Source organism: Poeciliopsis prolifica, unplaced genomic scaffold (genome assembly GCF_027474105.1).
Source record: "Poeciliopsis prolifica strain line A6 unplaced genomic scaffold, Auburn_PproV2 SCAFFOLD017, whole genome shotgun sequence".
Taxonomy (NCBI): domain Eukaryota; kingdom Metazoa; phylum Chordata; class Actinopteri; order Cyprinodontiformes; family Poeciliidae; genus Poeciliopsis; species Poeciliopsis prolifica.
In genome coordinates, this window is record NW_026562392.1 from 169,189 (window position 1) to 197,018 (window position 27,830).

Genomic DNA, 27,830 nt, shown 5'->3' on the forward strand with positions numbered 1-27,830 from the left:
ATATTTGATCAACTTTATCTCTTATGGCTATATTCTATTATTAATTTTTAAGACCTTGGAAGGAGTAGCTTGTCAATGAATAAGCAATTTTCCCTTGGGGATTAATGAACTATATTCCATTCTATTCTTTACCTCCTACTGCATCAGGAATATTAGAATGTATTACTCAAATTTGACCTTTATCTGCAAACCACATATTTTTCTTAGTTTATTTTGAGGTCAGACTGAAAGTTGCTAAATTAATGAACAATACTGTAAATATGAAATCAAATTAGCCACAGCTGGTCTCTTAAATGGCTAATTCAGGTAGAGTATCATTGAAGAGCTGAACTCTTGACACAGAGCATTAAATGTTTCATTGAAATTTGATTTTGTGAGACCTAATTATTGAGTTCATGTTAGCATGGTCGCACACACATGCACAATCGCTAACTTACTTTTTTGTTGCAGCTTAACAGTGAGTTTGATAGTATGGCCAAGTTCAAGTTGCAGCAGTGTGCAGCTGCAACTATCCATTAGCAACTTTCTCACCCTCCACCATCATTCACAACCACTTACAAGAGTTAGAAGAGATCAACAAAATGTCGTCCAAGTGCCTTTCAATTATTGCCCATTGTCAGACTCTTGTAGGGTGAGATACATCAAAAAGCCTCTTGATGGTCTAATTAACAACATGAGGTTAATGTGTCTGGATGGATAGTAATGATGTTATAGGCCACTTTTTCCTCATGCTACATCACCCCCCCACTTAAAGCACTGTGGCAGAAAAACAAGCCCCCAAAGTGAGAAAAATCAAAGTGAACTCACTGTGGCTGGAACTGCACTACTCATGGACAACAAGAGGGAATGTGTGGTTGTGTTTGACAGAGTTGTCATGACAGGCAATATTTCAAACAAACATCAGTAAATTGTGAAAAGGTCAGCCTGCAGAGTTCAACGTGCAATGTACCAAATTTAATAAATGAGCAGAATACTAATAAAATGTGATCTAAGACTTTGTATTTTGAATACACAGCAAAATACTACCTTGTAACACTTTACAAAAAAGTAATGTTAATTCAATCATACATACATTCTAATTGAATTACAGTAAGTACAGTTAATTAATCAAGTTAGGATAAAAGGTTTCGATCCAAGGAAGCCTAGAAAAGCATCTAGTCACTGACTTTCAGCATTCACTTCTTCAAGACAAGCCTTGACTTGACTTCCCAGTAATCTCATAACGAGCATGCATGTCCTAAATGTGTAAACAAATACTCTTATTTCATAAAGTTAATAGCAGGAGAGGCATAATGTATGTAGATATGTACATTATTTCTATAAATGTTCTCCTCCAGGAAAGAATCAGCCAATCAGAATGCGAGAAAAATAACTGCAAGAAAACAAAAAGTTGACTGTTGAAAAAACAGCAAATAATGCAAGTTGGCAAGTAGTAGAAGAAAACCTGAGAAAAAGTGATCAGTTTGTCCTCCAGTATCCCAAGCCTAGTGAAAAATAATTACAGAAATGTAGCTCAGGATGACTTATTGAAGTCATTCTAACTTTAATTCTAAGCTTTATCAAAAAAAGAAAGTTTTAAACCTGGACTCGAACATAGAGTGTCTACCTCACAGAAGAGCATATTGATTTACATTGAAGTTTATTTTGCACTATTGGGGAAGAGAATGTTTAATTCATCTCAGGGTTTCTTGCACAGTTATATTATTTTGTATCTACAACAGTTTCAGTGTAATGATATTTAGATAAATAAATCTGAATAGCAATTAGAACTTTAATATATGGAAATTAGCTGGAAGCTAAGGATGGTGTTACAAAATGTTTTCATTTTTGTAACACTTCACTGTGTTAATAATTCCTTCTTCTGATATCCAAAAAGAGGTCAAATATTCAATACATTTGTTTTCAACTGGATTGATTTTTCAACACAGATCTTTCTCCTTCAGTGTGTGGTGAGTGGACTGAGAGATTGAAAACTTCTATCTTGTATTTTCTATCTCTTTTTGGGTTTTCTATGAGTATTCTTTTTTAAATGTTGTGGTTGCGGAGATAGGTTGGGTGTAATTGGTTATTTTTCCAAACGTAACACTGGCATTTTACCTTCTGGTGCAAAATACCGGAAATGGATTTAACCAAACTTACAAGACAACATGGCAGTAGAGGAATGTAGTTTGGCAGTAGAAGAAGTTGTAGGATGTAGTAGCATTAAATCTGCTGATCAGATGAACAGTGCTGTTGTCATTTTTGTTGATAGAGTGGAGAAGGCAAACAATGTGATTGAAAAAGGGATTGTTGTGAATGACACTTTTTTGTCTGTTTCCCCATTGAGTACTACAGCTAAAAAGGTAACGATTGCAAATAGACCCCCGTTCATCAGTGATGAATTGTTGGTGAGAGAATTATTGCGGCATGGGAAAATTGTTTCCACAATCAGGAAAATGGTGTCGGGTTTCAAGTCACCATAGTTTGAACACGTTGTTTCACACAGAAGACAGGTCCTTATGTTTCTGAATAAGAAAAATGGAAACCTTAACTTAGTTCTTATTGTTTGAGTAGATGATTGACTATGCTATTTATATATATTTATGTCAGGAACTTTTGTTTTGGTTGCGGGGAAGTTGGTCACTTGGTTCGAGTGTGTCCTGGAAAATAATCTTTCTCCTGATAATTCAGTGTAAACCCAAGATAAGGAAAGTGAAAAATTGTCAAAACAAATTGAGGCTACAGGTTCAGGGAGCGCAGTGACTAAAGAAATAGAAGGGCAAACGTCTGAAAAAAAATGTTCACAGTGAAAAAGAAGTGCATAAAATATTTGTGCTAGAAGATGGAGAGCAAATCTTGAAATATCAAATGGTGAACGATTCACAGGAAAAGTAGGAAGATAACAGTGAGGAGGACAGTCAGTTTACTAATGTCCCTTCAGAGGAAAACAAATACTGAGGAAATAGAGGATGAGGGATACAGTCAAACACTGGAGGAAGATGGTTTTGACATTTTCTGAAGGTATTTGTGGGTCTCAAACTGAAAATGATGAAAAAGATACAGATATTGAATGCTCAGAAAAAGTTCTAAAGTCAGAAAGTAATATGGAAGAGAAGGAGGAGGAAGGTGAAGATGATGGTTGGACTGTAGATACTTTGGCCAGGTCATCTTGCAAATCCGTTGTTCAAAGTGAACACAGAAAAGGTTATGGTGTGCAAAATGTTTTTTAAAAGTTACAAAGAATATGAAAAATGTAAAAGGAGAGAATTTTGCACAAGAAATGTTTTCTCGTGCATGCGAGATCTCAGTTGAGCAATAAAAGAAAATGGGAATATAATGATAAAGAAGTTTACCGGTTAAAAAAATTTATTGGAAAACTAAGAAAGAAGTCAACAACGACAATGTGTGTGATATTTGTCAAATGTCTGTATTTTCTTTCTGTTTTTTCTCCCATCTTTGGTAATGAGTCACTTCAGAGTTTCTTTGTTAAATCTGAATGAAGCCAGAGATGTGAAGAAGAGAATCAGTGTGTTTGAATTAATGAATATAAATGTGTTGATGGTGCAAGAAACACACAGTGATTGTTTAAATGAGATAGATTGGAGGAGAAATGGGGAGGAGAAATTATTTTGAGTAATTTAAACCAGACCGGACAACTTTTCAACCGCTGTCTTATCATTTTGAGGAAGTAATCAAGGGTGGATTAATGACAGTGAAAGCAAAATATGGTTGTTTTAATATTGTTTTCATACAGGTCTATGCTCCAAGTGCAAGAAGAGAGAGGGTTCTTTTTTTTTTACATAAACTTGAAAATGTTTCATATGAGTGATATGGATGATTTTCTTTTTTTGGGCAGGGATTTTAACTGTACAGAAAATGATCAATTGGATAGGAATTATTTTGAACCTCTTTCAGCTTCAACAACTTTCTTAAAACATTTGATTGATTTATTTTATTTGGTTTATATTTGGAGAGAAATGCACACTCAAAAAACACATACCGGTACATGGGGTAGAAACACAGATAATGCTTTTTCTGCAGCTAGGTTGGATAGAATATATAGTTTTAGACATAATTTTGGAATTTTTCAAAACTGTAATATCCATTCTGTATGTTTTTTGGACCATGCTGTGGTTTCATTAAGTGCTTTTATTGCCAGTATTAAACATAAGTCTACTTATTGGCATTTTAACACTGCTTTGCTATTGGATACCAATTTTAAAGAGACATTTATTTCATTCTGGAGAATGCACAAAACTAGAAAAGAGGATTTTGCATCTTGAGGGCAGTGGTGGGATCGTGGGAAAATTTAAATTAAAGAACTATGTCAACAGTACACTATCAATGTTTCATCTGGTTTACCCAAGTTTATTAGGAGATCTGGAGATTGAAATAGTGGAGCTGTGGGCTTCTGCACAATCCACTGGAGATCCAGGCTGTTTTGAGAACCTCAAGCCAAAAAAACTGCTTTGGTTGATTTGCTGGGATCAAAAACACAGGGAGCGCTGGTTTGATGCTATTCTCAGAAAGTTGCTTTAATGGACACTCCAACAAAGTTTTCCTTCTCATTGAGAAAAAAGCAAGGACAGTGCAAGTTTATGCATGGTTTGAAATCATCTGTGGATGTTGCGGTGACATCAGACGAAGAGCAGCAAATTTCTATGGACATCTGTACAGCTCTGAACACATCGAGGATGAAGACAGTTTTAATGGCTTCTGCAGTGATATTCCAAGAATTTCTGTGGATTTTGCCAAGGAGTTGGGGAGCCTATGACTCTGGAAGAAATTCATGTTGCACTGCAAAGCACCTTGCATCGATGGAGTTCCCAGTGAATTTGACAGAGTGTTCTGGTCTGACCTCTGCGTTGACCTTTTGGAAGTTTGCTGAAGGATTTCTACCTCAGAGCTGCAGGAAAGGAGTTCTCATACTGCTACCAAAGAACAGTGATGTCCAGGACATTAAAAATCGGCAACCTGTTTCTAAGCTATGTACAGACTATAAACTCTTGTCAAAGGTGCTGGAAAACAGATTGAAAAAGGTGATGGATCAGGTTGTTCATCAAACACAAACTTACTATGTCCCTGGCAGATTGATGTTTGATAAAATTTTTCTTATTAGAGTTGAGTTCAGCAACATTACCTTTGGAAAGTGTCGGAAAGGTTTGGTCTTGGCTCTGGATTTATTGCCAAGATTATGGTTATAAATGAAATCATTGAGAGTGTACTGAAAATTAATGACTGTTTGTGCAAACCTTTTAAAGTCACAAGAGGTGTTCGACAATGTTGTTCTTTGTCTGGAAGTGGTTCTTACAACTACCAGATGTGAACTTATTCAAATTTTCCACCACAGTATCCCAGGCTGTGCTTTTCTTATCTAAAGAAGAAGGTGGACAACTATTGGTTCATCTGGAGAGCAGAACTGCTGCATTTAGGCTACAGTTTATTCAGAAATATCTAATGGGGAGGGAGGAGGATGTTTTGTGGAAGTCAATAACAAGTATTGTTTTGAAAAGAGTAGGAGGTTTTGGTTTAGATGTTTCTTTGTTTTTGTTAAATTGTAAACTGTTATTTTTGTATGAAATACCAATGTTTTGCAAAAGTTTATTTAGAGCATGGATGATTTTTGAGTGGAAAAGACTGGAACCAACTGTGTCTTTGTTTTGGCTTCTTGAAGAACCTTTCATTTACGAGGAAAGTTTGGCTTTTGAAGATAGAGCTGGATTATCAAGAATTTCAGAATAAAGTTCTAAAATTAAGACACATTGTGGAGACGGCTGGACCAGGACTTTAAAACACAAAGGCGACAGCTTATTCGCTTGGGTTAAAATTGATCCGAGGCATGAGGACTATTTTAGACCTGTGGCTTGGAAAATTGACTTTGGATGAAAAGCAGATGCTGGTGGACTTTTGTAATGGAGAAGAACTCTCTGACTCTACAGATCCGTTTCCAGAAATGGGACTAAATATTGATTTCTCAGAATTGATGGGTCCTCTTTTGATTACGCAAAAAGATTTTAATTTTTGTATGTTAAATGGAAAATGTTTGTATAAATTGGCTGTTTAAGGGTTGAATGAGAAACAACTAAGTGGAAGAAATGATACTGTTTGGAGAGACAGGTTTAAAGTCGGAGATATTAATAAACCAATATGGAAAGTTTTTTATAAGCCCCCCTTGAGTAAGGTTAGCAGTTTTGTAGCTAAATTTAGAAGATATAAATGAATTATGTCCTTTTTCTGAAAAAGGACATAAAAAAAAAAAAAAAAATTCCCTTCTCACCCACCGCGGTTGGTTCTTATCCTCTGAGCTCGGGTCCTCTACCAGAGGCCTGGGAGCTTGAGGTTCTGCGCAGTATCTTGGCTGTGCCAAGGACTGCACATTTCTGGACTGAGATGTCTGATGTTGTTCCTGGGATCTGTTGTAGCCACTGCTCCAGTTTGGGGGTTACTGCCCCGAGGGCCCCGATGACCACAGGCACCACTGTGGTCTTCACCTTCCAGGCCCTCTCCAGTTCTTCCCTGAAGCCCTGGTATTTCTCCAGTTTCTCTTGCTCCTTTTTCCTGATGTTGCAATCACTTGGTATTGCTACGTCTACCACAACGGCTTTCCTCTGTTGTTTATCCACTACGACAATGTCTGGTTGGTTTGCCATTACCATTTTGTCTGTCTGGATCTGGAAGTCCCACAGAATCTTAGCTCTGGCGTTGTCCACCACCTTTGGGGGTGTTTCCCACTTTGATCTCGGGGTTTCCAGTCCATATTCTGCACAGATGTTTCTGTACACTATGCCTGCCACTTGGTTATGTCGCTCCATGTATCTTGCACCCTGCTGTGATGTGCTGGATTGTCTCAGGGGCCTCCTTGCACAACCTACACCTTGGGTCTTGTCTGGTGTGGTAGAACTGGGCCTCTATTGCTCTGGTGTTTAGGGCCTGTTCCTGGGTGGCCAGGATGAGGGCCTCTGTGCTGTCCTTGAGTCCAGCTTTTTCCAGCCATTGGTAGGATTTACTGATATCAGCCACTTGGGTTATTTGCTGGTGGTACATCCCATGTAGGGGCTTGTCCTCCCATGATGGTATCTCTGGCACCTCAACCTCCGTTCCCTGTTGTCTGAGACATTCGCTGAGCACATTGTCTGTTGAGGCTTTGTCCCTGATGTATTTATGGATCTTAGTTGTTTCGTCCTGGACAGTGGTTCTCACACTCACTAGTCCTCTGCCTCCTTCCTTGCGGCTCGTGTACAGTCTCAGGGTGCTGGATTTGGGATGGAACCCTCCATGCATGGTTAGTAGCTTTCTAGTCTTAATATCTGTGGCTTTTATCTCCTCCTTTGGCCAGCTAATTATTCCAGCAGGGTATCTGATTACTGGCACGGCATAGCTGTTTATCGCACGGATTTTGTTCTTGCCATTGAGCTGGCTTCTCAGGACTTGCCTTATTCGTTGGAGGTATTTAGCTGTGGCTCCTTTCCTTGTGGCCTCATCGAGGTTGCCATTTGCTTGTGGTATACCTAGGTACTTGTAACTGTCCTCTATGTCTGCTATTGTTCCTTGTGGGAGTGAGACTCCTTCTGTGCGGATCACCTTCCCCCTCTTTGTGATCAGCCGACCACACTTCTCTAGTCCGAATGACATCCCAATGTCAGTGCTGTAGATCCTGGTGGTGTGGATCAGTGAGTCGATGTCTCGCTCACTCTTGGCATACAGCTTGATGTCATCCATGTAGAGGAGGTGACTGATGTTGGCCCCATTTTTGAGTCGGTATCCGTAGCCAGTCTTGTTGATAATTTGGCTGAGGGGGTTCAGGCCTATGCAGAACAGTAGCGGGGACAGAGCATCTCCTTGGTATATGCCACATTTGATGGACACTTGTGCAAGTGGTTTGCAGTTGGCTTCAAGGGTAGTTTTCCACAGCTTCATCGAGTTTGCAATGAAGGCTCTCAGAATCCTGTTGATGTTATACATCTCTAGGCATTCAATGATCCAAGTATGCGGCATTGAGTCATAGGCTTTCTTGTAATCGATCCAAGCCATGCACAGGTTTGTGTGTCGGGCTTTGCAGTCTCGGGCAACTGTGTGGTCTACGAGGAGTTGGTGTTTGGCTCCTCTGGTATTTACACCGATACCCTTCTATGCCGTGCTCATGTGTTTATCCATGTGTTTGCTTATCTTGGCCGCTATGATGCCTGACATGAGCTTCCAGGTTGTGGAGAGGCAGGTTATTGGTCGGTAGTTGGGTGGGACTGGACCCTTTGATGGATCCTTCTGGATTAGGATTGTCCGCCCTTCAGTTAACCATTCAGGGTGAGTCCCACTTTGTAGCAGCTGGTTCATTTGGGCTGCCAGTCGCTCATGGAGAGCAGTGAGTTTCTTTAGCCAGTAGGCATGGATCATGTCAGGCCCTGGTGCTGTCCAGTTTTTCATGCCTGAGACTCTTTCTTGAACATCTATCACAGTGATGGTTACCGGGGCTTGCTCAGGGAGGTTGCTGTGGTCCTCTCGTAGAGAGATCAGCCACTGTGCATTGCTGTTGTGGGACGCCTCCCTTTCCCATATGCCTTTCCAGTATTGTTCAGTCTCCAGCCTTGGTGGGTCTGCTCTGTTGTTATTACCCTGCCATTGAGAGTACACCTTAGCTGGTTGAGTGGAGAAGAGCCGGTTAATCCTTCTGGATTCATTCTCCCTTGTGTATCTCTTTAGGCGGCTGGCCAAGGCTTGAAGCCTCTGTTTGGCAGTTTCAAGTGCTTCAGGTATGGGCATCTGCCTGTACTTTCTGGGTACTGGTCTTTTCATTGTACCCTTGTGGAGCTCTGACAGTTGGCTCACTTCCCTCCTTGTTACCTTGATTTTAGCCTCTAACCTTGGGGCAGTAACCCCCAAACTGGAGCAGTGGCTACAACAGATCCCAGGAACAACATCAGACATCTCAGTCCAGAAATGTGCAGTCCTTGGCACAGCCAAGATACTGCGCAGAACCCTCAAGCTCCCAGGCCTCTGGTAGAGGACCCGAGCTCAGAGGATAAGAACCACCCGCGGTGGGTGAGAAGGGAATTTATATATATATATATATATATATATATATATATATATATATAATATATATATATATATATATATATATATAAAGTTTGATATATAAGGAAGTTTGATATATAAAAATTCTTATATCAAACTTAAACAAGTTTGATATATAAAATCAGTACGGTTCCTGTAGTTGCTTGGCATCAAATCAATACCAAAATATGCAGTATCACACACATCTAAAACCATGCAGTTGAAGCAGATCTGTGTTACACTACATACTACATGTCTACTTTTAGTGTGGTTGTGGAGATCTGTAAGTCAGCCACTATCCTCAGCAGTCCTTCAACATTTGCTCGGACATTTGCTCTTGCCTGACTTCAGCAACAGTGACTAAACACTTTTATATTTTTAATAAGGTCTTCATGTTCAAATCAGACATTCTGCAAAATATGTATGTCTAATCCTGGAAGCAAAATAAAGATCACCATTTATTTTTTTTTTTCTTAAAATCATGATTTGTGTTTCTACAATAGTTAATTGAAATGTATGTATTTATCTGCACTGCCTTCAAAGGTTGCAGTTTTTATTTTGTTGTAGTTTCTTGCACAATATCAAAAGATTCTTATTATTCTTATTCTGATGATGCACCAAAATGTGGCAGTCTTGTGTACTTTTTCACATGACAACAAATATTTAGAAGAGATTGCCCTTGCTGCAAGAGAGCAAAATAACACCCTTTTGGCCTCCACAAAGTGTGTTTCACACATAGAGCATTTCAGTTCAATGGAACAGCCGATGGATGCAATGTTTAAGGAGATTGTGCTGTCTGAAAAAGGTCAGGAGAGAAAATGACATCTCTATGGATAATTTTCATTTTTAACGCTGCAACTGTCATGTTACATGGACAACGAAACACTTTTAGCTCCTGTTTTGCCTGCTGCTCATTCTTGGGCTTTAGGATTATGTCACTGACATAGCCAGGTGGTGTAACTGCTTGCTGTACCTTGATGGGCTGGTGTGTGTGAAGACAACCACCCAGAATAAAGGCATGGAAGCACACCAGCCTGGATTTTGTCATCTGCATCTGACGTTTGCTGCCACCTCCACTTTGAAACATGGAGGTGCAGCATCATGCTGAACAGAATGATAAAACTATTCATCAGAATTGATGGGGATATGGGATTAAAACCGTTAAGTGTGGAGAAGTGGTTTAGATCAGAACATGTTCAGTACTGATCTTGTGACATCACAATAAAAATAAAGTATCGTGAAAAAAAATGATAACCACAGAGAATAAAACATAAATTAATAAAATACAAATACATTGTTTGTATTAGTATATGCACAACAAGGTCTTGTATGTATTTGTTTTGTGTATAAAAGTCCACGGAGGAAAAATATCTGGGTCACAACGTTTACCCGAACTTATAAAAAGAGTTCCTCTCCACAGGTTGGAGGGGAAGGGGCTGTGCAGGTGCACGGTGCGAGGAAAATGTCTGGAGCTCCAGAGAATAGCACGGAGAAGCATTTTCTTTGTTTGTTGGGGGAAAGTTTGACCCAATGCTGAAGTAATTAAAAGGACTTCTGGATGTAAAATGAAGGCCACACGGGGCAAGGACCCGATACCTGGAGCGACTGGGGCAAAGGACGCACCAGGCCAGACGAAGGAGACCGCCCATGTATACACTTTGCCGACCCAGTGAGATGTTTCCATATTTTACTATAATTTTTGGACAAAGACTGATGAAATGTTTAAGCCCCAACGGCAATTTTTTTTTGGGTGCCAACGGCAATTTTTTGTGGGTGCACGGATCCTTATTTTTTAGCGCATTAATGCTGACATTTCGTTGGACAATTATTATTCTAAGGTCTCATTTTGTTTTGTTTTAGAGACTGTTTTAATAAGGTAAATAAGGGTGTTGTTTATTTGTAAAGAAACACAAGAGTGACGGAAATAATACGGAGAATCCAGTGGAGCAGCTGATTTTTGTTTAGTAAGTAGCGTGCCACTCCCATCCGCATTCTTAAACTGACGTGTCCGATTGTTTTTTTTTGTTTTTGTTTATTACATTCACGTCATTCTTTCTAGTTTTCATGACAAAAGGCAACAAACATACTAATTTCTAAATATTTATAAAATAATTCAAAGAACTGCCTTGAGTGTGTACAATCTTTTGTTTAGATGGAGATTCGTTACAACCGAAACCCTGCAAACAGTCTGTACCATGACTTTAATATTAATATTCACCAAACAAATCTCAGCTTCAGCAATATTTTCCACAATGGTGGGGGTACAAAGTATTCACTCTGAGGGGCTGAATATAAACGTTCAGTACAGTCCAGGAAGAACAGATTTTTATTTATTACATTTAATTTTTCTCACAGTTACGCACTCCTTTGTTCACATCTATCAGTTAAAATGTTTACATTTTTTTATGTTTGTAAAAAAAAAATGTTGAGGTATGTGATATTGCATACTTTGGTATGGATCTGATACCATGGAAATATTTGGCCAGTATCACCAATATTTAAATTTGTTATATAATTAATGACCTTTAAATGTTTTTGTGGTTTTTACTTGGAATTATTTTGTTCAAACCTTGGGCAGAATATGGACAAAGTTGATTGGCATCTATAAAATATAATGATAACACATTAACATGAGTTGTGTGTTTTTTCCAAATAAAGTGCAAAAAATCACCATCTGAGACCAAATAAAAAATATTGAGGTAGAGTTAAGAAACTATAATACAAAAGAAAATGGAATCTGAAATTAAAGTATTAATTTTAACACACTTATATTGATCAAATATTGATACTTTATTGATTTAATTGATATCTTGGATCGATCCGCCCACCTCATGGAAACAGAAAAGTTTTAGAGGTCTGAACACTTTAGCAAGGCACTTTTATCATCAGGGAGCAGACATAAAGATTCATTATATAGATATGCTTTTATTAGAAATAAGACACATTCATATTGTGCTCTGAAAACTGTACATCAACAAAAAAGCAGTACTGGCAAAATAAAAGGGATCAGGGGGTTGCATGACATGGGGATTGGGGGTGAAGTACGGATGACTTCATGGTATTATGAAGGGCAGGGCAACAGACAAACACAGATCTGAATGACTCAGTAGTGATATCAAAACACACAGTTACATAGCGATACAGAACACTTGTAGTCTGGTACCCTGATGAGTCAGGGGAGAGGGTAGTGGGTAGTGGGGCTGCTGGGGGGGCAGAGAGAGGGTAGTGGGTGGTGGGGGTGCAGAGAGAGGGGGGCTTATCAGTATCAGAATAATCATGTTCATATTTATAATAATGAGAACAACTATCCTCAAGCACAGTAAGAAAGATATTTATAGGCTAAAATCCATTCTGTAGAACTCTGTCAAAATAATAACAATGCTATACATCAGAACTCCAGGTGAGTCTTGTGCTTTCCCTCTGTGCAGCCTGCACACACACGTACACACACACACACTGCCGGATGACCTCATTGGACATCATCGTTGACCAATGAGTCAGATATAAGTATGGCCGCGTACTCCTAATGCGGTTCTCAGGGCACACACACACAGGGTCCTTTCGGTTCACTTTTCCAGTCTACCAACATGTTGAGCTTTGTTCTTCTCAGGGTGTCTTTACTTTATGAACCCCAAGTAGCTGGGTTCCCACTGGATGATACGGGTCAACCAGAGCCAGCAGCCCATACATGCCCCACCCATACCACAGTCTCTGAACTCTCCCTACTTTTTGTCCCCCATCAGGGGGACAAAAAGTCCTGTTGACCGTGGCATGCTCCAATCACTGTGCCTGGATCGGTACTGAGGAGCGGGTCAGATCCAGTCCTGGTCCTTAAACCCAGCTTAGTGTCACTGAGGCAACTGAAGCTGAGCTTAACATCAGCCTCCATCAGGACAGCCTCGATTTTAGCCAAGAGACACATCAAGATTATTACATGGTAACAGTTGAATACAGGGGGAGCATAACTATGCTGTTTAGAACATCTGGATAATGCACACGTAGAAGCACTTAGTCTCTTGTTATGAGTCACCTGACAGTTGTCCAGACAGTCCACTTTTCTGCCACATTAAAGTATCAAATGAAACAAAAAAGAGACATCATGTTCCTCTTTGCTCGAAACTCCAATTTCCAACCTTGTCCCCTCCTCCAATTTATGTCCAGTAGCATCCTGGCAGAGGACTCTACTTCATTTTGCACTGACCATGGCAAAGTGCGTGGGTGTGCGTGTGTGTGTGAGTGTGCGTGGTGACAGCACTGAAAATGGCAGGGAGCTGCGGGATGTGAGGCCCTGGTCAGAGGTCACACTTCCGTCTGCAGGTCCATGATCTCCTGGCCCACCAGGGGGATGGTGGCGCTGTTCTTCTCCCACTCTACCGTCTGCAGCTCCAAGGGTGACACAACCACCGCTTCCAGTTCCTTCCTCACCCAGGATGGGGGTGAGTGAGGTTTGCGAATGCCCTCCCATGCCCTTTTACTGGGAGTCTGCTGCTTGTCCTGCAGAAAAGGACACAATGAGAGAACCCACCTTTTTTTATTTGAGTTTTGTTTTATTTCAGAAACATTTGAATCAAGCAGAAGTGGCCAACTCCAGTGCCCCAGACCTGGCATCCTGCATGTTTCAGATGTGACTATTTTGTAGCATAGTTAAAGTAATGACTGAATCTGGTTCTCAGCATGTCATAAGGTGCTGTAGATGAATCACTCATTTGGTTCAGGCAGGTTGTCGGCTCCTGTACACTGATGGTGGCCTGAAAGTTACTTCATCATATAAACTCAATATAAACTACATCAATTTAAGGTTTCTACTTTAATTCTTATGTAAAGTGCAAGAAGACTGAATGGATTTCTTCAGTTTTTGCTTTTTGTAACTAAATGTTTCAGATCATTTCACAAATTTTACCATCGGACAAAGGTAACCTTTCAGAAATGAAAAAAACATTTGCAAATCATTTTATTTATTAAAGAAAAATTAACGTCTACACCAACCTAGGGCAATATATTGTGGACTATAGAAATTCAATAACATCTATCAATTTGGAAAGCCGTTTGTAACGGTTCAGGATTCCAGAGAACCTCAGTGAGATTGGCTAAGAGAGCAGAGAGGAGGCTAGAGCAGCAACTCGTCCAGCAGGTCTCACATGCTATTGCTTTTACAAATTAGTCGCAATCAACACATATTATGACTTTATTTCTTTTCTTATAATAACCCCAATTAAATACTTCTGATGAAAGGGAACACAAAGGCCCGTCTCACAACTTCCAAAAACCCTTTTGATTTTCTCGCAGACTTTTAGGGCAGCTCTATGGAGGGACAAAATTAAAGTGGAATTATTTTTCTTTTTTTTGGGAGATTTGAGTAATCATTTTTGGAACAGTGGTTTTCACAAATACCACTGTTCCAAATGGTGGAACAACTAGTTCTTAATTTGTTTTCACAAATACCAAGGTTGGTTTTTATATGAAATTTTACTTTTTTCCGCAATAAAAAAAAAAAAAAATCAGAAAACAGGATTATATTTTTTTAACTCAGATTGTCTTTGACTGCAAGGAAGCAAAAACAGAAGAAATCTATTAAAAGGCAAATACTTTTCACAGCACCATAAACTCATTTAGCAATACCTTCAGACAGGGTAATAAATGTATCTTATCTTAATGAAAATGGTGGTTATGGAAATTAGAGCTATATTTTTGCCAAAAATAAAAAATAAAAACATTTTTTACAGTGAATCAACTAAAATATGAATAATAAGAAAAGCATATGTGCCTTCCAGTAAAGGAGCTCAATGCAAGCATGAAGTGGCATGAATGTCCCCCCCCCCCCCCCCCCCTCCAAACCTCTTTTTTCCTTGTAGAATCAATTCAACGAAATTCTACAAGTGACATAATAAATTGGTTGATAATGAAACAGGAGAAGCAAAGAGGCAGTGCTGGTTGTTTGGCTGCTGGTGACATTAAGCATAATGATCATGGGCTCCTTGCAGGTTTGTAGAGCCCTAAAAACTCAGGGCGGCAGTGGGGTCACAGTTTAACACATCAGTTCCACATCAAATATAAGAATGCATAATATGTTATTTTGATTTTCATATTTGATAGCCACATAAGTTGTACCAGGTGACAGAACACCAAAATTTTACAAACAATTTGGGTTGACAGCTGAGGTAAATATAGACATACTGCTGCAGGTCTTCTATAAGTCTGTTGTTGAGATTATGTGTAGAGATATCAAACATGACATTATGACCCTCCTGTTAGTGTGTTGGAGCAACTCTGTGGTGAACTCTGCTGATGCTAGCAGGAGATCTTTAAAGCTCTGGGAGAGGATCGGCGTGGGATGTTGTTTGTCTATAACATCCCACAGAGGCTGAGTTGGCCCAAGATCATAATGTCCTGATATTCTGACACCTCTCTGTCAGAATCTTCTTTAATACTCTGAGCTACACTCCCTCAACTGGGCATACATGGCCAGCCTTCATTCCTCATGTGCCTCAATGGACCTTCATGAAGCTCCATGAATTGTCTTTAGGAGATATTGCACACTGCAGAACACGGACACCACACAACATCTGCAGGTTAGGAAATGTAGTCGTGATCTGCTCCCTTTCAAACTTGCTCACATACTCATGATGTTTTTCCTGCCCTAATGATTGGGGAAGGTTGTACATTTCAGGAGGAGCAGGGCTAGACCAAACCCTACTTCCAAGTGGAGGTGGTTAACAAATAAAAATACCTCCAAGCTGTTATCTGGACAACAGACTAGACTGTAGATGCAATACTAAAGCCTCTGTAAGAAGTACTGCTCTGTAAGAGCAGACTGGACTTCTTGAGGAAGCAAAGATCCTTCAAGGTTTGCAGCAAGATGCTGCAGGTCTTCTATAAGTCTGTTGTTGAGATTATCATCTCTTCATCCATCATGTGTTGGGACAGCAGCATCAGAATCAGGGATATAAAAAGGATCAAGAGCTTGACAAAAAAGACTGATTCTGTTCTGGGGACAACTGTGGAACCTCTACAGATGATGATGCAAAGAAGGATCTCACATAAAATCAAGACAATTATCCCGGACCAATCCTCTCAGTCAGAGGTTTTTAACAGACTGCTACAGGATATCTTTCCTGCCATTGAAGACAGCCATCACTGTCTTCAATATCTCTTTGAATAATTTTTATTAATACGAGTTACACCAACTTTTATTTTCCTTTTGGAAGTAATAAAGAATTTGAATTTGAAAGTCTACTTGCCACAAAGCTTTTATTATGAGATATTTAGTGTCCATTCTTCAGTTTTATGTTATGCCTCATTCCTATATGGTCTTAAGGGCTACTTTTAGCAGAGTGATGCAGTTATTTTTAATCTTATGTTGCTAGTCTCAAGTTAAAAATAAAGCAAATCTGTGAATCTTTGAGAAAATTGGTATGAAAAAGAATTGAATCTATTTATCAGTAATTGTATAAAATGAAAAATAACAAACATCCCCTATAAGAATCCAGAAAGAAAGATTCAACGAAATTGGGCATATATAAGGCTGTTGCAATAAAGAATTGATTAATTGTATAATAAAATAAGGTCAATAATTTTCATTTTGTGGATTAATATTTTTGAATATTTTTGAAAGGAAATTATTTTACAAAAACATGAATCGATTTTATTTATGGCTTTGGTTGTGTGTTGTTTGTACCACATTTATATTTATTAATTCTAGTTATGTTTTATGAGTGAAATCTTCTGTACAAAATTAAAGCTCATTAATCTTTGAGCGAGCAACATTGGACTATTATGCTATTATCAATCGTTTTTCTTATAAATGATATCAAACAACAATATTATCATTTATTGCAATAATTTTTGAGACAATTTATGATCCAGCAAAATTTATCATGACAGGAATAGTCATATTGACCCCTTACTTTCTATGACTCTTCCAGTTCTACTCTTTCTTTCAGTTTTAGATTCTAATCTCTTTGTTGACTTGAATGGAAGAGCCTGAGCTCACATACACAGTATTTTTTTTTTCTTCTCTGTTCTTAAAACTGCAGAAAACTCAGAAAGGTATTGAAGACTGTAAGGTGAAGTTACCTTTTTCAAATTAAATGTTATTTTAAAAAATAACATTTAAAACTTTATAGCAAAGCAATCATAATAATGATACCACAATATTTTTTATGTGCATTTAAATTAGTTTTTTGAATGTCAGGGCTGTGTAGAGACCTTTGGAGAGGTGGGGGCTTGAAGTTTAACAGGGGCACACTGAACAAGATCTTAAAACACCGTATAACAACATAGCAAAAGCTCATATTAATCAAGAATCTAATATTTCATTGGATCATATTGTATAAACAGACCAGAGGAGAGACTAAGTTTTTTATGAAATAAGCAAATTCACTGCTATTTTACTAAATAAACCTTAATAATAGCCCACTGTTTAATCTCCATAGCAATCTGGCTGCAGAATGATCAAAAAAGCTCAGAGGGGTTAAGTCTAGATATTTTTCAATGAGAGCATCTCAGAGATCTCGAATTCTAAGACTAAGAGATAAATTATTTTCATTAGATTTTGTCATTCAACAAAGTCTTGAGAAACATCCATGCATTTAAGTTTAGTCAATAACTACAACAGTGTTGTAAAAAAAAAAAAAAAAATCAATCAGATTTCTACGGAAGGCCGATATGAATGCTTGAATTGTAACACAGTCCACAGATCTAAAACTTTAGCATTTGTTTATTAAGAAACAATAAGTATTTAACAATACTATTAAATATTATTTATGGTTTTAGCAGAGATAAATAAAAAAATAAATTTTACATTTAGGATTTAATTCTAAAGTTTACTTTGTAAAAGTGCACAGAATCATCTTGATAGTTTGACAACAGTTTTACCATGGCTATAATTTGAAGCTGTAATCTTTTTGTTTGGACTTGGTTTGTTTACAAATACATCACAGCAAATAATAGCCAATAATCAGTGATTGATTGTAAGCTTGGCCAATTAACCTGGTCCCTCTCTCACAGAGTTCACTAAATCTATATTTAAAAAACTGTTAGTGATGTTGATGTTCTTAGTAGGAAGAGAGGGTCCTAAATAAGACTCTGCCTCAGGCCCCATATTACATCAGACCGGCCCTGAAAGAAGAGGTAGTCGCTTTCTCTGCACATCTCTGCTGGATGCGAGAAACAAATAGGGAGTTTTTTTTTATGAGACACTAGCAGGGACAGACCTTCAGGCTTTTTTGTTTCGTGACTATTGGGCCACAGAGACTATATCAGTTGCCTGAGTTTTATTTTTATTTTGTCAATCTGTCAGGAGTCATGTGAACCCACCTGGGTAATGTTAGGTTCAGGTGAAGCAGAGAGCTAACTGTGAGGAGGCGGAACCGGGGCTTTGAGGTGCGTTCTGTAAAAAACTTCAGAGGCCTTCACAGAACATCTGCATTGATCCTGTGTAAACACTGCTGGATGCTATAGATGAACTGAAGCTGCAACTGCTTCTAACTTGTGGATGTGTCAAATTAAAAGGGGCAGTTTAAGAACATTAGCCACACTTTTCAGATTTTTTGTTTTGAAATAGTATTTTTATTTATTTATTTAAAAACCATGCCTTTTCCTCTCTTTCCCTCTTTCCCTAGTTACACACTGTCTGTGTTGTTCAATAATAATAATAATAATAATAAAAAAACATCTTAATAAATTTCCACTAGCAGGTTGTGGTTGTAATGTGACAAAATGAAAAGCACTATAATCAGAACTCCACACTCAGCATTTGATATTAATGGTAGTCCTACAAATGCTCACCCACAGCTTGAAGCCACAGTTCATTTAATCTGATTCTTACAACACAGAACGATAAACCATCATGTTTAGAACAAAGGCATTGACAGTTAAACAAGAGAGCTAATGTCAGTGTTAATTTGTGCTAATGGTTAGAGGGATAGGGAAACATTCAGTATAGCAGAGGGGAAAGGGCAGAATAAAATTAAACTGTTTACACTCATGTTGGTCTTGTCGCTGCCGGTAGAGGACACACTCCATCTTTTGGCAGCTTTGGCATCAACAGGTGGAGACTCTCTATCCTTGTCTGCACTTTGAATCTTCCTGTTCAGGTCCTGAAACATGTCCTGGTGCCGTTTCCGGGTGTGCATTATTTTCTACACAGGAACATTGCACGTTACGTACAAGTTTAATAGAACAGACTACCATCAGTTCTACTTCTGCTTTCTCTGCACATTAAACGTTCCTACTCTGCACAATACTATCATTTCTGGAAAATAAATGTAGTTAAAAAAGGTAGAGGTCTTTAAAACAAACATCAGGCTTTTTGGTATACGTTTTAGAATCTCTATAGGAAGCAAAGAAACTACAATTACCTCAAAGTCAAGCTCTGCATAGCGTGATTTTCGTCTCTGGGGGAAGATGAGACAGAGAGATTAAAATTCCTTCTAGATATTGGAGGCCTTGTGAGCAGAAATACGCAAGTGTTTAATAGTGGAGCTCCACATAAACCGCAATAGAAAAGGTCTTCCTGGGCTTAGGAGGAGTGAGTCATGGGGGGACGAAGCAAGCTCTGTTGTTGGTTATTCAGACCCCGCTGGCACGAGTTTTCAACAAACAGCTTGTGACCGAATGACCTTTAGGTCAGCTGTCCCAGAGAGCTGAAGGAAGGCCTGACCTTCAGGTTGCCTGCTTCCTCTGGCAGCTGCTGCCTCGCACGCCATTATGGAAGTGTGTTTTGCCCCGGAGTGAAAAGATACCAGCAGGCAGATGTCTGAGCCACTTTGTGCTGATCAGTGTGGCGTCTCATCCACACGCTGCTGTCTGTAGTGCGAGCTCACAGAGAACTAACCTTTTTACAGATGCTCCTCTAACATGGGCCCAGAGAAGCTTCTCATTATCAGTGGAAGCAAGCAGCTGTGCATCAGCTCGGAGATGACCGAAGTGATGAAAACATGAAATGTTTTGACAGCAATTGATGATACTTCTAAGTATTGGGATGATTATTAAGTTTAATAATTTCCTCATATGGTGATCATAGCTAGGAATCCTTTCTCAGTCTAACACTGTGTTGGCTAAACACTTACAAGGCACAATAAATTAATCCAGAAAGCAACTCTAGAACTTAATTGTTCCTTCAGCTGCTTGTATTAATGTTTAGTTTATTCATGACTAATGCAGAAGAAACAACATCCTGGTTTAAGTTAAATGCTAATTTCTCTGGATTATGAGGCAAAAAAAAGAGAAAATGTGATGAATGGATGATATGTACAGTGTTTACATTCCTAATCTTGCATATTATCATATTTTATTAAACTAACCCCATCAGACCAGCAGAATTATTCTGAACACCAAGCACTCCAAGCATTTGGGCCACTGAGCGCATCTGAAGATTTTACATTTAGTCATTCAAAAGGTTTGACAATAAAAATATAAAAACAATATGTCATTTCCACATTCATGTGTGTTCAGTCAGGATTTCAGTATAATGTGCTGATTATATGACTTCCTCATTAAGTACATGTCTTTTCTTTCAATAGAACTGATATTTCATCACATTTACATGTCTAGCTGGATTCAAAGGAATACATAAATCCGCTGGTCCTTACAAGGTTCCTAAAGCCAGTTCAATCTCAGAAGTAGAAGAACATCCACAAGATGTCATTATTGTTCCAGGGCTGCTTCATATTTAGCTCCATCTATTTTTGAATCAAGTCCAACCAGCATGATACTCCCACCACCATGTTTCAACCTGTGGGGGAGAGGTAACTATTTAATAGAGATTGGGATTTTTTTTAATGATAAATTATTTGCAGAAAATGTGCTTGTTTGCAAAAAAACATGAAGGGATGTATCCCTTCAGGTGTTACATCCCTAAGGACATGAGGAGGACTGCAGATGTTAGCTAAAACTGTTTCTATTGCACTTATTAGTGCATATCAAAGAGTATAAGCTGTTTGAACTATTAAAAAAAACGTTTGGAGAGCAGGTCTCAAGTATCCAAAGGTTTGATCAACCTCCTGGAGATTCTGGTCCTTAACCTCCAGAATAACCAGAAAGAGATGTACCTAACAGGAATGTTGCTCCATCAAGCCTATGTGTTGTAGCCACCTGTCTAACTCTGGATGAACAGAACCTCTGAATGTTCTGTGACTTTACAGACACATTTGAAGAAAACCTCACAAACACTAACAGAACAGGGAGCAACGTCTGAATGACCAGAAGTAAAGAATAGACTGCCACAGCTGGTCTCTCCTATCTTTACAACAGATATAAAGCAGTTCATAATAAATAACATTTTCAAGCATATACTGTTTGAAAACAGTACATGCTTGAAAACCCCTGAAGGAGCTTGAACTGTCAGGGATTCTGGGTTTCCCAAAGTAATAAATAGAACTTCATGTCTGTACGGCTGGAACTAAAATCATATTCCCTGTTTGTGCCACAGTCTTGATTCTGAAAGGACTTCCAGGTGATAGGTTTGCAACACACCTGCATATGGAAATGATAGATTATTGCCTCCTTTGAAGAATTCTATTACATCTGTCTACATTGGATGGCTGGTTGTTGTTTTGATGGGACTTGCATTGTTCTTATGAGTAATTAAGTTAGCACTTAATAACAAAATAATAAAAAATTTCCCACTATTTCCAAAACTGGGAAGTCGTACTTAAAATGTAAGTTAGATCACACAACTTTCTCAATAAATCTGAAATTTAACTGAGAAGACAAGCAACTATAATGTCCAATCTATTTTTCATTATTTACTCTGTTATGCTGTTCAAGAAACAAAATCTTACTAAGTAACTTTGGAATTGTTTCAAGCGCAAATATCTAAGTACACTTGAAATAAAACTAACTTACAAGTAACTTTTCAGCAATTTGAAATCAATAATTCTTTAAAGGTACTATTTCTACTGGAAACTATAACATGGGGAAAATATCTTGTTAGATGTTATGTTTTTGCAGTGAATAATACACCTATTTCATTTACACAAGGTGTTGCACATGTTGTGGAAATGGAGATTATCGTTATTTTGTACACGGTGAAATATATGAAAAAGTTTAATTACTACAATCTTAAGTCTTACAGGAAGTGGAAATAAATTTGTTCTCTGAGTCAGTCTGAAATCTATTATCCAGGACTGGTGGTCTTACCTCCAATGAGCTCATGGACAGTGTGGAGACGGTTTCACTCTTGGACATCACCCCAGAGTTGCCAGAGTCGCCTGCATCTGCCAAGCTGCTTGTTGTCTGCGGGTCTCTGGGCATGTTGTGCAGTTTGTGAGCTGGTGAGTCTCTTTCAGTACACGACACACTGACCTGGTCAGTAGGAAGGCTCTTGAGCCCAAAGCCAGGGACTGGCTCTCCAGCAGTAGAGTTCGCCAAATGGATGAGCCTGCTCTGAGGGAGCTGTTCCATGGTGATGTTATACTTGCTGGTCTGATCATCTTTCCCCTTGGTGGCCTTCAGAGTACCTGTGTTGTTAGCTGGTAGGATGATGTACCCTGGGCCTTTGCCAGTACTGTCTGAGCTGCTGCCCTCCCCATTCCCTCGGGGCAGTTCCCCATCCAGCTGCTTGAAGAGCTCGCCATCACAGATGTAGATGGATTTGGCGCCAGGGAGCTCGGTGCTGATCCCCTTTGCAGCACCTTTCTCCCGGCGCAGAGTGAGGGTGTGGCTGGAGTAGTCGGCCACATTCTGGAGGTGAACCTTGGTCATGCTGGCTGGCATTGTGTTAAAGTTGGATCCTTTCTGAAGGGTGAGAGTCCCGGCAGAAGCCTTGTCTTCCCCCTGGAAAGATGAGCGCTTCGTTGTGCCTGGAGGCCAAACAGAAATGAAAGATAAACTTTCCCACCAATGCTTAAATGATCAATGAACCTTCATCACATTCCACCAAAAAAAGAGTTAAAAAATTAAGTTTTATATTACATAAATTAAATACAGAAGATAAAATGGTAAAAGTCTTTATTATTGTGTATCAATATTGTTTTGTTCATCTTTGGGCTTTGACTGGGACACTCCTACACATTCCCATGCATTCGGTTGTGTCCTGCTCTGTCTCAGTTTTGATCCTCTAAAAGGTCCAGAACTTAGTATAGTAACTCTTCCCAGTTGCTTCTCCTGAAGAAGCAAAATGGTGGTGACAGCATAATGCTGTCACCTATGTTTTCCCATAGGGACGTTATATTCTAGGTGATGTATATAGTAGATTTCACATTGCAATTTATATCTCAGAAGAAGCAGCTCAACTCTGATCCCATCATGAGGAAAGCAGGATCTTCTACATTTGCAGGATTGTCTCCATAACTTGCGGAAAACTGCAGACTTCATATCAAGGTTTCCAGTTTGATTTCCCTCTTTTTACTATTTCAATAACAGCCAGATTTATGCAGTGTACTGAGATGAGCTGTGAATTGCAGTAGCTCCTCCAGAGTTACCACCAGCTGATCAACACATCAACCAGTTCTGAAGTCCTTCCACGAGCTACCTCTCAGAAAATATACTCTAAAATACTTTTGTTAGTTTATAAATCATCAAATCAAATGGTTTAGCACCACAATACACGAATACTGCTGCTGTTGTATCAATCTTCCAGACCTCTCAAGTTCTGGTTCCAGGGAGTCGAGAAGCAGCATTCAGCTTCTATCCATCACAAATCTGGAACAAACTTCCAGAAAACTGCAAAACAGCTGAAATGCTGAGTTCCTTTGAATCTAGACTAAAAGCCTACACGTTTTTGCCCATTTCTCGTCCATTTCTTCTGTTTGCTCCTCTCTAAGATAAACATTTTAGACCAGCAGGAAATCCTTGCTTAATCTTGCTTTCTTCTGTTATTAAAGCTTTGCTTTATTAAAATCATCTTCTGCTGCTTACTCCTTCTCCAAACAATGCAGTTAGAATGTATTTTGTCACAGGCTATATGATTTTAAGTAAACAGCATAAAATATTCTTAGCATTTTGCAACATGGGGTATTTAATAAAACATTTAGATTGCTAAAATACCTTATACAAACAAAATTTTCAAAAATCAGTCTCTGTGGTCCCTCTTCCTGTTTTACATCTCAAAAGAAAAACAAAAACAGCAATCTTGTCTCTTGTTACTTTCCCATCAGGTTTTCTCTGGAGCTCAGTAGCTTTTCTGCTCCAGATGCTGCTCCTAGTATCACGTCTAACATCAAAATCAGACTCCTGATCCCAGCAGATTTAAGAGTCCATATCTGACGCAACGCTGACAGAAGGAACTTCATTATACAGCAGCACATTAGGAGAGACTCAGGCGGCCATGTTTATCTGCATTTAACTGCTCAGCACATGTCCAATCCACTTCCATTCGCCATGATTTAACTGTGGCACACAGCAGTCAAACTGGATCTCTTGTTGAAAAACTTCCCTGAGAAAAGGAAGTTATTATGACTGTTAGACACAATTACATCTGTTCCAACAACACAGAGGAACCTGCAGCAGTCAAAACAGACAGATGAGCCACACATGAACTGCTGTCCCTAAAGCGGAATAAAAGACAAACAACAAATTAAACATATCAAACAGGAAACTTACCGGATCTGCAAGCCATATCCACGTCTTTTTCAAAGTCAGTCTGAGGATAGAAAATAGCACATGTACAGACTGTGAATATCAGTCAGCTTCTCGGAAAGAACAAAAAAACGAGAAGGCTGATGCTTACCATGAGCTGAGCATGCCCATTTTGAAAAGATCCACCTGAATCTCCATTAGTGTCTTCCTGCCGATCCACCACTCGGCACTTTACCGCTTCCTGAACCTGTAGAAAACCATGGGAGCAGAGGTCACTCAAAACAGGACAAATGCTAGCAGCACAGATACAGAGAGACAGGTGGGAGATTTTAAAAACTGAGCCACAAACCACACCCTAAACCTTCAAGTTTAGATAACAAAACATTCTGTCATTTAGGTCCAGATTTAATGTGGAATATTTGCAGGGATTGTTCAGTTCACCTCTATGAACTTTCTGTGCCATGTGACCTACTGTAACCAGACAACTATCAGTGTAGAGCACAGGTGTCAAATTCCAGTCTTCAAGAGCCAGTGTCCTGCAGTTTTTAGATGTGCCACAGGCACAAAACGCTGGAATGAAATGGCTTATTTACATCCTTCTTGTGTAGATAAGTTTTTCTCCAGCGTCTTGCTAATGACCTAATTATTCTATTCAGGTGTGGTGCAGCAGAGGCACATCTAAAAGTTCCAGGACATCAGCCCTTGAGGACTAGAATTTGACACCCTGGTGGGGTAGAGAGTGCTGCTGAAACACTAGTCATTCATTCTGTGAAGAACACTAGCTTTTTCAAAACCAAAAGCTAGTGTTTATGAAGCATAAAAACACTTTTTCTATAGTGTGTTACTGCATGTTAAAGCTACTGTGGTTTCAACAATGAATTTTAATGAAGTACACACACTTAAATCTACTAACTAAAGTCTGCTAGTGGTTCAGTTCAGATCTCAGACTGATGACAGACCTCAAAATACAGTAATATTGTCTTTCACAAATATTACATTAGCAATAGCATAATCGTTTGGCTTAAACCAAGCCAAACTGAAGCTAACTTCCACTAAGTACAATGGGTAGCCATGTTGGGTACCTCTCTGCGCAGGATGCAGTGAACCATTACAATAACAAAACCTTCCAGAGAATCAAACACAGCGAAAAGAATCTGGAAGAGGGCAGAACGCCGGTCAGTGATGGCCAGGACAGCAGACATCCATGTGAGGGCCAAGAGAGGCAAAACCACACAGGAGCTCCACAGTGACGCCCTGCAGGACATGAAGAGAATTACAGTCACGGTGTGCTGTCTATGCAAAGCAAAAGCTAGAACTACTGTACTTAGGTTTTCTACCTAATGTACTACTGACATTTTATTACATAGTTAAGATTAGTTTGTGTTAACAAAGAACAGTGTAACAAACAAAAAAATATTGAAATAAATAAGATTACTCTCTTTTTCAAAGGTAAAACAGGAAATACAATGAATAACAATATTTTGTTCTTCAGTAACTATCTAGGCTGTAAATACAAGTTCTTACCCATGCAAAAATATATTCAATTGTTTAGCTACGACATCATCCATCATGTACTGTATAAGTGTATAAATAAATATATGTTTCTAAATTACATTTCTTACATGCATGTATATTTAAGATAGTATAGTCAAACCATATAGGATCTAGTGCCACAGGAAAGAGAGGGAAGGAGCAAGGGTTTAGGATGGAGGTCAAAATAAAACTTGTGGAATGAGGCTGAAACAGAATGTAAAGACAAACACAGGAGGCAAAGCAGGACAGAGAAAGAGTGTCTGAGTTGAGGAAGTGTTGTTCCTGCCTTTCACTGCTTTTTCTGACTGATCCCATTTGTTCTAATGCGAGTATTCGAGATAAACTGTTCTTAGTATGTGTTCGGAAATGAACTGAGAATAATCAGCACTTTCACTTTTAATTACATAATATCCAGAGGTGGAAAAAGTACTCAGCTAACAGTGTATCACATGCAGTGACAGCAGAATTTTTCTAATTAATCTATAGCAAAGCAAAGGCAACTAGAGGGAAAAAGGCCTGATAATCCAAATAACTGCTCATATCATTCTAATCAGCTGACAGTTTGGACTTAGGTAGGTAAATTCATTATCTCTATTTTATATATTTTCAATTACAACTAATTACACATGTCTATATGTTTTCTGTGGAGTATTTCTATGATTTTACTGTCTGCCCATTAGTGTTAACCAAGAAAAAACAAAGGTAAAAAAATAAAAAATAAATCAAGCTCAACCAATTGAAATTTGTGAGCGAATAAAACTTTAAGCTGTCTCCAATTCATGACACTTAAGAATAAAGAGCACACAAAAAGAAAAGAGGACAGTATGATGTATGCACTGTGTGAATTTATTAATAGCAATAGCTCAACTTTTTATGTTATTGTTATATGTAACAAGTCTAGCCTGTAGGACAAAATATTACATTACAAGTCTTTTAAGGTGATGAGATTCTCATCTGACAAAGTTCAGTCTACTGTGAAGTAATATTTGATATAGATATGTATACATTTATAAACAACAGCTAACTGTTTGGACACACGTTCCCATCCAAAGTGATTTTAAATTTACCTTTTGTAACTTGAATACAAAACAAAAAAAGTTTTATAAATGTAGATATGAACAATGGTCATGAAAGGTCAGGTGAGCAATTTTATGTCAGTGTAAACTTGGAGTGAGGCAAAGAAAATCAACTTATAGTAGAGAATTATTAGTTAAACCATTGTTGTTAAACCATCCATCCATCCATCCATCCATCCATCCATCCATCCATCCATCCATCCATCCATCCATCCATCCATCCATCCATCCATCCATCCATCCATCCATCCATCCATCCATCCATCCATCCATCCATCCATCCATCCATCCATCCATCCATCCATCCATCCATCCATCCATCCATCCATCCATCCATCCATCATCCATCCATCCATCCATCCATCCATCCATCCATCCATCCATCCATCCATCCATCCATCCATCCATCCATCCATCCATCCATCCATCCATCCATCCATCCATCCATCCATCCATCCATCCATCCATCCATCCATCCATCCATCCATCCATCCATCCATCCATCCATCCATCCATCCATCCATCCATCCATCCATCCATCCATCCATCCATCCATCCATCCATCCATCCATCCATCCCATCCATCCATCCATCCATCCATCCATCCATCCATCCATCCATCCATCCATCCATCCATCCATCCATCCATCCATCCATCCATCCATCCATCCA

General features: G+C 38.9%; 1 protein-coding gene across 9 annotated transcripts in view; it reads right to left on the reverse strand.

The window, feature by feature from the left end:
- Window positions 1–11,935: 11,935 nt before the first annotated feature.
- The window catches only part of adgrb1a (adhesion G protein-coupled receptor B1a), a 178,769-nt gene continuing 162,874 nt past the window's right edge, over window positions 11,936–27,830 (reverse strand). For 8 of the 9 annotated variants that reach the window (XM_055041770.1, XM_055041773.1, XM_055041766.1 and 5 more), the window contains 7 exons: window positions 25,632–25,803; window positions 24,701–24,796; window positions 24,574–24,613; window positions 22,171–22,832; window positions 19,389–19,424; window positions 19,011–19,169; window positions 11,936–13,524 (listed from right to left, as the gene is read on the reverse strand). In XM_055041770.1, the coding sequence (XP_054897745.1) occupies window positions 13,330–13,524; window positions 19,011–19,169; window positions 19,389–19,424; window positions 22,171–22,832; window positions 24,574–24,613; window positions 24,701–24,796; window positions 25,632–25,803 (1,360 nt within the window). In that variant the 3' untranslated portion in view covers window positions 11,936–13,329. The remainder of the gene's footprint in view (window positions 13,525–19,010; window positions 19,170–19,388; window positions 19,425–22,170; window positions 22,833–24,573; window positions 24,614–24,700; window positions 24,797–25,631; window positions 25,804–27,830) is intronic. The other variant, XM_055041772.1, reaches the window with a different exon arrangement.